This window comes from Fusarium venenatum (assembly GCF_020744135.1).
Source record: "Fusarium venenatum strain MPI-CAGE-CH-0201 chromosome Unknown EDB82scaffold_3, whole genome shotgun sequence".
Lineage (NCBI taxonomy): Eukaryota > Fungi > Ascomycota > Sordariomycetes > Hypocreales > Nectriaceae > Fusarium > Fusarium venenatum.
The window spans coordinates 2267783-2279183 of NW_027072131.1; the positions used below are offsets into that span (position 1 = coordinate 2267783).

At 47.7% G+C, this 11401-nt stretch overlaps 4 protein-coding genes across 4 annotated transcripts; 3 read left to right on the plus strand and 1 right to left on the minus strand.

Moving 5' to 3' along the window:
- Positions 1-2408: 2408 nt before the first annotated feature.
- On the plus strand, positions 2409-3939 carry EDB82DRAFT_223411 (P-loop containing nucleoside triphosphate hydrolase protein). The gene has a single exon (XM_025726972.2). The coding sequence runs from the start codon at positions 2818-2820 to the stop codon at positions 3598-3600; it is 783 nt and encodes a 260-aa protein (XP_025581486.1). The 5' UTR covers positions 2409-2817; the 3' UTR covers positions 3601-3939.
- A 327-nt stretch (positions 3940-4266) lies between these two features.
- Positions 4267-5553, minus strand: EDB82DRAFT_223389 (AMMECR1 domain-containing protein). The gene is made up of 2 exons (XM_025726973.2): positions 5378-5553; positions 4267-5134 (listed from the first exon to the last, which is right to left on the minus strand). Exon 2 carries the CDS (start codon positions 5116-5118, stop codon positions 4363-4365), a length of 756 nt encoding a protein of 251 aa, XP_025581487.1. The 5' UTR covers positions 5119-5134; positions 5378-5553; the 3' UTR covers positions 4267-4362.
- A 697-nt stretch (positions 5554-6250) lies between these two features.
- EDB82DRAFT_223419 (uncharacterized protein) lies at positions 6251-6766 on the plus strand. Its single transcript, XM_025726974.2, has 2 exons — positions 6251-6436; positions 6491-6766. Exons 1-2 carry the CDS (start codon positions 6379-6381, stop codon positions 6628-6630), a joined length of 198 nt encoding a protein of 65 aa, XP_025581488.1. The 5' UTR covers positions 6251-6378; the 3' UTR covers positions 6631-6766.
- Positions 6767-9143: 2377 nt separating this feature from the next.
- Positions 9144-10311, plus strand: EDB82DRAFT_477202 (uncharacterized protein; the record flags this gene model as incomplete). Its single annotated transcript, XM_025726976.1, has 3 exons — positions 9144-9343; positions 9400-9624; positions 9681-10311. 3 exons carry the CDS (start codon positions 9144-9146, stop codon positions 10309-10311), a joined length of 1056 nt encoding a protein of 351 aa, XP_025581490.1.
- Positions 10312-11401: the final 1090 nt, after the last annotated feature.

Below are 11401 nucleotides of genomic sequence, written 5' to 3' on the forward strand. Positions count from 1 at the left end.
ATCACGGGGTCCGTGAAGACTATTGCTAATCCTCGTCAAATTTCTGTCCAGTCAACGGTGTTACTGTGCCCTAGGCATGGATGGACTCGGACTCGGACAAGAGATAGAGCAGCTCAGTTCGTCCGCCCTGGCACTAATATAACTGAGACAATGTCCAAGTTGTGGTAAAAAAGAAAGAAAAAAAGGATGGCTCGAGCCTTTCATAGTGCACGGTAGAGCAAACTCAAGCTGACCTGACCTGATGTGATAAATTATGTATTGATCCATTGTGTCTTGTCCGTGCGACGAACTCAATTGGATTTAGTTATGCTACGGGCAGAATAAGAACCGAAAGTTTGTTAATAGGGTTGTGCAACGAGACTACCAAGGTACTAAGATACGGACGTTTGGGGGTTAACAGTTAGATACTCTAGCATCTAGTAGAGTGTGGGGGAAATACCTCTGCCTAAATATCATGATGAGTTTGAAAGGTGAAAATGGAATGCCTAGGGGGGAACATATACCATAAATGGAAGGTTCAAATTGTCATTTGGCAAGGATTCTGTTATCACTTGCACCGTCAATTGTGATATTCAATCACATCGGTTCAAGGACATGGATACTAAAGCCAACAGGAACCCAAGCTACGGCCGATTGCGGAGAAGGATTTGATGAGATGAAATAAAGAGGTTGTATTGGGTGATGGCTGTATGCCGTTCTTCCGTTGCATTACACATGCATAGGTACTGTGGCTTACCTTTCTTCTTCTCTTCATATGTACAGAATCATCCTTTTAGGCTTTAATTCTAGATGTGGTAGGCTTGGCTTGCGAGCTTGTCACTTGATATTGAGGTGCATGTGCAGGCTCTCTCCACATGGGCTGCAACACCCAGGTTTGAAGACGGACTTCAAGCGAGGAAAATCTCTGCCTTGATCGGTAGATTTTACCTTTTTCTCTTAGACCCCGGACAAATAAAAAAGATAAGGCCTCTCGCCTTTCCTTGCGGACCTCGCGAACCTCGGACTTGTTAACAACAGAAAGCTTATTGAGGATCAGCACAGCCATTGGACAAACAGGGGCTTCACTTATACGATGAGGTGACGCGTTGATAGAAGAGAATAGAAGCTCGAAGGAGGCTGTGAAAGAGTGTGAGTAAGTGAGCGAGTGTCTATCTGCCTGCCCCTGATTTCTGTTGACAGCCATCCCATCCCCATCCCACCCCTTGTCGCTTCTCGGTTACCTCGCACATCACCGTATACCAGCTTTTCGGGATGGAGCGCAGTCACTGACTTTGAGTGCGATGCTACCTAACCTAACTGTATTGTTAAGAAAGATGGAGAGATGGTCAATTGGGTATCCATATGTACTGGTAATCTATACTGGTATTGCAATCTCATGTCAAATTCTAGCCTCCATAAAAAGCAGGTTATATGTCGCCTCTATGCTCATCTGCAGATCACATAATGATCCGTTCACCGGAGACAAGATGTCAATCTAAAATTAATGCTAATGCCTGATGCCCAAATCAAGACACCATATTTATGCATCCGCTTGGGTACACTTTTTTTTCTTCTTCTTTTCTTTACCTTTGCCTTTTTTACTTTTTACCCCTGCGCCTCGGACTAGACTAGAGGCGCCACAAACGTCTTCAATCCTTGCCGCGCCCCATCTCTACCCAAGCTTTGAGTCCCGGCCATAGGTGTCCAGTGGTGCAGGCACTAACTTTCCTAGTGGTGGGCAGCCTCTATACGGTACGCTAGCTACAGCGCAGTACCGTACGCTAACCCTGCTAGCCTGCTTGTCTGCCTCCACTATCTAAAGGCTTGCCTTGAACTTGACCGCGGCACCTTCAGCCGTTATCCCGCTACCAGGGGGAAACCATGGCTGTATCTTGAAAGAGAACCGAGAGAGCTTGCAGTAGAGAGGGAAAAAAGAAAAGGGAAAAAGAAACAAGAACAAACTGTTCGCTTCTCTTTCCCTTTTGTCATTTCTCCTTGTTCTCTCTTCCAATCATCCATTGTCTCTCTATTGTGTCATTCCTTTTTCATCAACGACTTTCTCACTACCCCCCTTTGTACCTACTTTCAATCATAAGCTACCAGCTTCCTTTCCTACCTACCGAACTCCTCTTCAAGACGGACAAAAAAGACGACGACAAAAGGGAGAATAAAAATTGTTTGCTTTTGCGCCAGGTCATCAACCAATTCGTCCACACATTCGTCATCCTTTTCCCACCCTCCACTGGATTGAACTGTCTCAGAAACCAAAGCCCCTCTTTCTTCCACTCATTCAAATTCTTTGCATCCTTTTGCAATTATCTGGCCAGAAACTCGGACCTCACAGCTATCTGATCACATCACATAACATCATACTGCATAACGTTACGATCCAGCGTCGATCCTTACTTTCATATCATATCATATCCAATCATTACATACACAAACCTCACGCCTCGCTACCCATTTTTTGCGAACCAACACGACGACGACTACCACGATCCATCACGATACGAGACTTAGTAGACAAACTCAGATTCCAAATCCCGATCCAGATCTACACAACGTTGCCCGTTACAATATCCAAGAAAAACGCTACTTTAATTTCTACACCACCGCAATCCAAAGCCCTTAGCGACGCGCCCGTTTCTAGATCGTTTCTAGAGAGCTCCATCTCTTAGCTCCCTCCACACCCGTTTCGTTTTTGTGCCTATTACCGTCCATAGCTTGAGCTGTGCAACAATCAATTGCGCAACCAGCTACCTCTCTTTTCTATAGCACACACACACACACAAACTCACCAGTCGATCGCTTCGCAAGCGACACAGCACATCACTCGACATGACAGCCCCGATACAAACACATGTCCCTATATCCATCACCATCTGCGGCGACGGCGGGTGTGGTAAATCCTCCATTACATTGCGACTCGTCCGCTCGCAATGGACATCAGACTATGACCCAACTATCGAGGACTCATACAGTGTGACGCGCCGCATAGATGGAGTTACTTACCACCTCGCCCTTACCGACACGGCTGGCCAGGAGGAGTACCGAGGCATGTGGGCATCGTCCAACCTTGGCGCTGATGCTTTCCTACTGGTCTACGACATCACCTCCAAAGACTCACTCGACGCCCTTCAGCACTTCAACGAGCTCATCGATATGGAGGCCGAGACCCGCCTCGACAACGCTGACCGCGCACGCCGCGCAGGTCTACGATCTGGCCACGACACCCGTTCACGCACCATTCCTCCAGTTAAGCTTGTCGCCGGCAACAAGTGCGATTTGCAAGAGAGCCGGCAGGTCCCCGCCGCTCAAGGTCTTGAGTGGGCGCGCAAGCGTGGCTGCGGTTTTATGGAAACCAGTGCGCGCCTAGAGGTCAACATCGAGGAAACGTTTGCGCTCGTTGTGCGCCGTGTGGTTGAGGCACGACGACTCGCTGACACAGGCAACGATTCAGCACGTTCGAACGCGCGTGGCATGACCAAGCCGTTGACGCCCCTGCCAACTGATAGCGAGAATGAGAAGCGTGCTGTAGGAGTGCGAGGGCCGACTTTGCAGGATGATCATCTTGGAGGGAAGAAGGACGGTGGCTTCTGGAAGAGTCTGCGGTGTTGGTAAACAGGAATGGCAAAATACACGGGTATGGATGGGCAAGGGAGAGAAAAAACCACGGGAGAAGGAAAAGAGGCTTTGTGCGTCATTGTTGGGAGGGATCTTTCAAAGGCTTCAAAATCATATACCAGGGATACCTCGGCGTCTAGGCGAAGGGCTTGGGTTTTTTGTCATTTTTATTTTGTTTTTAACAGATGCGTTCTGTTCGGGGAGGGAAAGGATAACCCCCACACATCTGCCATCAGGAGTTCTATCTGCATGGACAATGTTCTTTTGTTTTTTTCTGTCACCTGGGGGAATCGTTGGCACTGTTTGGTATTTTGACACCCTTTTTGCGGTATCTTGTCCACAGGCGAGTTGTGTTTGTTATGTTAACACAGTGTGGCCCGGATGTTATGATGCTTTTGTCAAAGACCATGTAATCCTGTCAGTACCTAGACGTGGATGAAGAATAGTAATGCAGAATTGCCCCCATGAACTATAAGTTTCCGTAAGTCTTACTAGTAGTTGCATCAAAAAGTGATATGTTGCATGTTGCGATTCTGAAGGCCAAGCTTCTGAGTTCAGGTTAACCATGAATGAGATTTATTGTCTGTAGCTGACTGTTAGATGAGGGTGTTGACAAACCCAACTCTACCTTGTAAATGTAGAATAAAAGAGAAGAGAAGTAGAAAAAAAAATCATCGTCATCATCAAGAGATTTACCCTTGTGTCACCGTAAACGCCAGGGCCTCTATGTCTGGAAGCAGCATCTGTTAAACCGCCAGCTCACGCCTCAACAGTGTCCCGCCACTTCTTGTAGTCATCATACTCCAGAGTAGTCTTCTTGCCCTGGTAACGCGTAACCTTGAGATCCAAGTCCTTCCAGTGGCCCCGGCTGCCAGTCCACCCGGCCTTGCGGATGAGGCTGAAGAGCGTCTCATCCTTGGTCCAACCCTGTTCCGAGGCGACATCGGGTAGATATGTGGAGCCGTAGCGGCGGCCGCGGTCGTGGAAGGAGAGCCGGATGCCATGGACGCCAATCTCCCAGTCAAAGATGTCATCGACCTCTTCAAAGTCGGTGAGTAGCGTGACTGCGACCTGCAGCGTTGGCAGCTTAGACTTTCTTATGGGAGAGAAGCGGGTGTCGTGGAGGGCGGATATGAGAGCGTACTCTGGGATACCTTCGGAGAGATCTTGGGATTCAAAGGTGCCGATGCAGCCGCGCAGCATGGGTTCGCCGTCATCCATGGTGTTCCATGTCACGAATAGCGGGGCGGAGCTTGGGGAAATAGGCAGGGAAGAAGTGCTTGTAGCAGGTGTTGAGGCACCTAGCGAGGTCGATGAAGACGAGGATGAAGCACTGGCGTCAGGGACCGCGAGGTGTTGAAGACTGGGATCGTCGAGAGCTTTGGGCGACGTGAGCTCCGACTCTGGCGTAGGAGCCGAAAGTTCCTGGATTTCCTCTAGAGTCAAGGCCTTTCGATTGTTGAGATGAGCATCGAGCGTCTCGAAGCAAGCGAGACAGTGTTCCTTGGTAGCCATCGGAAGAAAGAGAAGACTGGAAAAAGAGTCAGGAGACTTTGTTAGAATGGAGTAGTTGTTACGACTGGAAGCAGAGGCGGCAAGAGATTACGCCTTGAGAGAGAGCACGGGACGAAAGAAACTGTCAGACGTAGAGGCACCGAAGTAGAGAATGCGAGAGGATAGCAGTTGCAGAATGTGGAAGAGGGAAAAGAAGAAGAGGAATCAAGCAGAGCAGACAGAGAGTGTTGAGATGGTTAAACATGGAGGGGTAATTTACCCTGTGGAACTTGCTATGCTCGCCTCAGTGACAACAAACCCAATTCAAAGACCAATACAATTCAATTAGTAGAGTCATGAAGAGGGGTTCAAGGCGCTAGAGTTAGGATTGTACGCGAATAAAAGCGTCATAATTGCCATGGCTGGAAAAGGAAGCTTTGATTGCTTAGGTATCTTCTAAAGATGGGAACCTTGAGCTAACGTATCTCCAGGCGGTTCAGGCCTGAATTGCCCCATGATCATTGTCGCCTAGTCCACTGGAAGTCAAGTTAACCTTTTTTCGTAACAGACTGGGTCCTCGTCCATCTCTAACTTTAAAAGGTAATCTTTGCTTGACGAAAAGAGAGAACTTGATCGGATGAAACAACTACTACTCTGCAGTGGGCATTACCTATAATGATATATTATGCCTTGATACCAGGGTACGAAGAATCGTGGAGAGGCGAAGCAAGCGGTAGCGATGATGCTGATACAAAGCCAAGTATCATCTTGCAACCGGAAGGTGGACAGCCGCCAGTTTGATCATCGCGCCCCGGTTACAGAATCGCTCAACTCCACGTTTCAAGCCCAGGATCCGACTCTTAATTCTTGATGATTCATCTTTAATGCTGGGAGTTTACACTCAAGAGCTTACGAAGCTCTTGATGACCAAGCGTCGGCTACTTCAAGTCCCGAATAAGGCGCATGGAGTAGGTAGCAGTTGGCGCTCGAATGCCGGGTCTGATGTCCTCAAACACGTCTCATGAAGCTTATTCGGTGTCTCGAGTTGTAAACATAAATCTAGGGGGAGGTATAGCATCTTCGAGATACAGAGATGCAGTACAAATAGTCGTATCTTTCCAGCCAGAGCTAAGTATCTCCTCATGCTGAGCATCTCAATCTAAACTCTTCTTCACTTTAGTTTCTCCGTCCAGTCTTTCTTTCTCGTCGCCGGTCGACACCTCAATTCATTTTCTACCAAAACCAACTTACAATCACTCAACTTTCCTTCAATCAATCAAGATGAAGTTCCAACTCTTTACCCTCATTGCTCTTGTCTCTGCTGCCTCTGCCGGCTTGAGTAAGTTCACAAACCTGTCTCCAGTTCAAATGAAAACCATCTAACGTCTTCAAGTCAAGCGAGTCGACGTCAACGTCCCCGCCATGACAGACGCACAGGGCAACGTTGTTGCTTTCAACGCTGCTGAGGTCCCCACCAGGAAGCGAGCCATCGCCCAGCAGAAGCAGCAACAACAGCAGAAGAAGAAGTACTGATTTAAAAGACTCTTGGCCCAGGTACTTGGGTCCTCGAGATTGAGGTGGACCTCGTAATGAACAAACGGACGGACCGGACGGTTGCCTCTTTACAAAGAGATAAAATCCAACCGAATCTAATCCGATGATTTGAGGGATCTCAAGACAATAATAGCGGTTGATTTTTTTTTGGGCTTGTTTAGAATAGGATATAAGGTTCGAGAAATGCAAGCACTGCTCACTTGAACTATTGTGGAATTATGTTGCCTTTCTTGTACGCTGTAAGACGCAGTCATCTTTGACGCGATAAAGCCGTTTGGCTCTTGAAACTCTGTGGCAGTGAAAAGAATTGGGTTCTCGTTATTATACTGAAGTCCTTCTCATCACTATGGTCTTTGTTGTGTTGTTTATCTCGCTACAGTGGCTAAGTCGAATGCGAATTAACCAATCATGTGCCGATCCAATGATTTAAACGGGGGTGCCAGGACACCGTATTGGATACCTAAAAAAGTTGACATGTTTCAAGCATCAAGTAAGCCTGCATCCTCCTTAATAAATACTATGTAGACTAGATACTGAGAAGTTTTCGAATAAACATGATACTATGTTCTTGAATAAGTTATGGGTGTCCCCTATTTTTTAAGACCACAAGTCTCACAATAACGTATTGGCATAGAGTCATAACACATCCATCATTGAAGCTATCCTATTCAAGCTACCTACATGATGCGATGCGACTGCAATCAGCCTTGCGGGCCCTAAAAACCGTCCACTCAACTCGAGTCCCCACAGACCCTAGATCCCCAATTGTGATGACATGGCTTGGCAACCATTGGAGGGCCCTACGAGTGGTCTCTCAGTCCTTCCAACTTCTAACTGTAACTGTAACTATTTGTGGCTAAATATCCAATCCCTGTCGTTGCTACTGTTGCTGCTACTTCTTGGTGCCTATTCTTCATCTGTCTACCAAGACCAGCTCTTTGGTAGAAGCAGACCGACACAAAGAAAGGATCGAGGCGCAGTTCGCTAATAACAACTCTATGCAGCCAAGATGACATTCCCAGATTTTTGGTCATGGCTTCTATTCTCGGTACCTCATGATTTCATTCTCAACTCTCATCCGTTGACCGACCCAACCTCTTGGTGAATACATCCTAGTTTCAGCCCCCACTCAGCGCGCTTTTTTACCTATTCCATCGCCACTTTTTTCCCTTCCCAAGCTCGATTCCTTGCGATATTCGATGAGGCAATGCATTTCCCCCTCTCTCTAGGCCAAGTTTGGTGATTTGAGTCCACTATGCAATGCAATAGTATCATGGCCACAGTCTATGATTCCTCTTGTTGCTATTTACAGGACTAACCAGTGGATAGAGGGGATTGACTCTCTTGATTTTTCCACAATGAAACTCAAAATCAGCCTTGCCGTTTTCAAGAACCAAGACGGACTCGGTCCTAAAGCCATGGGCGTTGAAAATGCCTCTCTCTTCAGGTCCTAGAGGGCCCTTGGCGTGGGCACTGCGCTGCCTCGCGCTTAACCCTGGCGTCAATTTGGAAGGATTCCTTCATTTACCGTTCGAGGACCCCCTCAACTCCGTCTCCATAGGGGCCGTTGAGTTTTAGCTAGGGCTCGGTAGTAAGACAGACGCAGAGAGGATGGCTGGTAGCTTTTGTTTTCTCCCTTTTCTTATGGCTGGAGCTGAAAAAGCCCAGCTGACTTCGAGGCTGACTCTGTATATCTCAACTCTGAGAAGAGCAATCTTTCTTTAACAAGTCCCTAAAAAAACCAACTCTTTATAGGCCTGCAACTAATCGTAGTATGCTGTACTGAACAGAAATGGACTTTTGTTTTTACCGCCTGCAAATTAACAGCTCCTGTGTCATGTTGCAAAGTCCCCTCTGTCTGAGCTGTTCAACCATGTGTCAGCAAAGCTCTCCTCTCAGCCGCAGCCCTCCATCAGCACTAAGCCCAATTCCAGTTGAGCAACCCGGCAAGGCGTCACTCTGGACTGCACACTGGTGGAGCGATGGCTCATCATCCCTGGCCCCATGGATATTGAGCAAGAGGGCTGAGTTCACTCGGGCTGCGGGGAGCGGAGGCAGAGGCTTGATTTGTTGTATGCAGTCCAGTCCAGTAGCTGGCAAGAATAAATAAGAAGGCTGGCCCCCTTCTCCGGCAGGAACTATTGATGCTCAAATGACTGACCCTTGAAAAACAAGAAAACTTGAGGTTTTGCAGGACCACAATCATAATACAATACAACGCACGCAGGACGAAGGCGAAACAGAACTGGCACGACAGCTACAGAACACAACACAACAGAATACCCAAACAGCCTCATGACCGTGATTACACAACTGTGACCGTCTGTTACTGTATGAGAGACGAACAACCCCAAAACAAAACTATTGAGAAAACAAGACTCTGGAGGAGAAGGAACGGACAACAACACAGTCCAGTGCAGGGCATATTCACCAAACACTCCAAAATACACCAAAGAAAACACCCACAACATAAGAAACAGCAACAGTACAGCATGCTTCTAAACGGAAACCATCGTGCTCAGGCACAGTTCGACAGATCAAAATGGCGTGCAATGGTCCTCGTCCCCACCTGGGCCATTCAACTATGTCTGTCCATGGGTATGATGGGCCTTTTCGCCTATAGACTGGGCGACAGCATGAAGGCGAACAAAGATGGGGATAAAAAGAATGATGACCCTACGATTGAGATTGTGTAAGTGGGCACAGAAGCACTTAGCCAAGCTCACTGTTTACTGACCATGCGAATAGATGGGAGGCTACCAATGTGGCACTGTGGTTCGTCGCATCTCTATGCAGTTTTGTCGAAATTGCCAAATACTTTGCAGAGGCCTTGACGCCGTGGACTATGCTCTTCACTCACGTTATCAAGTTGACCTGCGCTATTGCCACTCTCGCCCTTGACATTGTTGTTTACACTGAGAAGCACGATAAGCACTACTCACTCGTAGCTCTGGCGCTGGACTGTGCCTTCATGTAAGTCTCCGTCATCACAAAACCTTATCAATGATTCTTGTACTGACATGCACCAGCATCACCTCCCTCGTCTTGGTCTTCTACTCAGTGCGGAGATACCGCCGCCTCTCCGCTTATGACGAATATACCCATCCCGTTAACGTCAAGCCGTATGGTTTTAACGACGACGTTGAGCGCGATACTTCCTACGCTCGACAGTCGACCGACAAGCACTACTCCTCAGCCTCTTCCAGATCGAGCATCATCTCTAAGCGTGAATCAGTCGAGATGGGCACTGTCCAGCGAACGCCCAGCGTATACTCGCACAAGCGTGATACCCAGTTCGACGACTACGTAGCACGCCGCGGCTCCGTGACGAAAGAGCGTATTGGAAGCGGAGACTTTAGCTACGCGGGGGCTCAGGGCGAAGCTCAAGAGTCTGGAACACTTACACCTACTGGAGCCACGCTTTCCCCCACTCGGCCAAGAGGATATAGCAGCGGTCGGGCAGTTAGCTGGACCAGCGACAGAGGTCTGGTAGCTGTTCCAGAAGAGGAGGATGATTCAGCTACCGGGAAGGAGTCCAAGTTGGAGAAAGAGAAGAAGGACCGAGAAGCTCTCTTGGGCAACACCCCTCGTGAGAGTGTTGATGGTCCAGCCATTCCCCAGGAAGTCGACCTGTCAGAGACAAGATGGCAGCGCGAATAAGGTGGATCATGTCAGAAGACATGAATAGAATGGTCCATGGGGACTGATGCGAGAACAAACCTACTTGGTCCAGATGGTTTACATCTCTGTATGATTGTATATACCCAGAGGAGAAAAGGCGTTTTAGGGAGGTCTATGGACAACATTGTGGCTTGAATGTTGAATCAATTTTATTCATAGCGATCAAAATGAGGAATCTTGGCAATTGTAATTGCGTTGCTGGGAATAAGAAGTGACTTGCGATGTCTTATTAGTGTCCTCAAGTTGCCACCGAAAATGGGAATGGCCCTTTACCCCCGGAAAGATCGAAGGAAATGCTCCAGATGAGAAATTAGAGGGAAGAAGCTGGGGACCATGCCCAGGCAGCTAGAAAACTTGTTGCTAATCACGACGACGTAGTGAGTGAATCTCTGCGGATGGGTATGTGTCACCTCCTTCCGTGTACATCTGGTGGTATTGGCGAACCTAACATCGCTGTGTTTTGAAGGTAAGATTGAATAAAATCAACCATCTTGGTGGTGTTTCTTCAATGCCCGTACGCATATTAGTCGCCGCTGCTGGAGAGGTTTGCATGAATCTTCTCGTAACAACATGTTAACCGAACTACCTAACGGATTGAGGGATATTAGTCTAGTTAGGAAGTCGTGCATGCGAATTTGTAATATACACTCCTGCCAGGAATATCATATTCCGTAGTGCCTCCTAAAAGCAAGTCGCGCCTGATCCGCCCTCGATCATGTTTAGAGGCATTGCCTGGAATGTCGGACATGAAGGATGTTGGCTATTACTAGATAAGCTGAGTTTTAGGATGGCACATGCTTGCAATATTGACAAAGCCCTTTGAATTTTGTAGCGGGAGCGCTCCTTTCTAGGTTATTATTTTGGCATGAAAGGTTAACGAACATCCTTGAGACCGAAAAGATCCCCTTTGCATGATACGCCGAACAGTAAGCCAGGTCAGGCGAAGTGGTCAGAGAAGTTGGAACTCCACACAAAATATTTCGTATATTTGATTAAAAACCCCGCTTTGAAGGTTGAGCAGGCATAGAAGGAGCAACAAGATCGAAGTTCAAATTGAACGGTATTTGAC

Excerpts from the sequence above, each read along its gene's own strand:
- EDB82DRAFT_223411 (XM_025726972.2), top strand. The coding sequence starts at position 2,818 with ATGACAGCCCCGATACAAACACATGTCCCTATATCCATCACCATCTGC.
- EDB82DRAFT_223389 (XM_025726973.2), bottom strand. The coding sequence starts at position 5,118 with ATGGCTACCAAGGAACACTGTCTCGCTTGCTTCGAGACGCTCGATGCT.
- EDB82DRAFT_223419 (XM_025726974.2), top strand. The coding sequence starts at position 6,379 with ATGAAGTTCCAACTCTTTACCCTCATTGCTCTTGTCTCTGCTGCCTCT. Across the intron at positions 6,437-6,490 it reads TGCTGCCTCTGCCGGCTTGA|TCAAGCGAGTCGACGTCAAC; the intron begins GTAAGTTCACAA and ends AACGTCTTCAAG.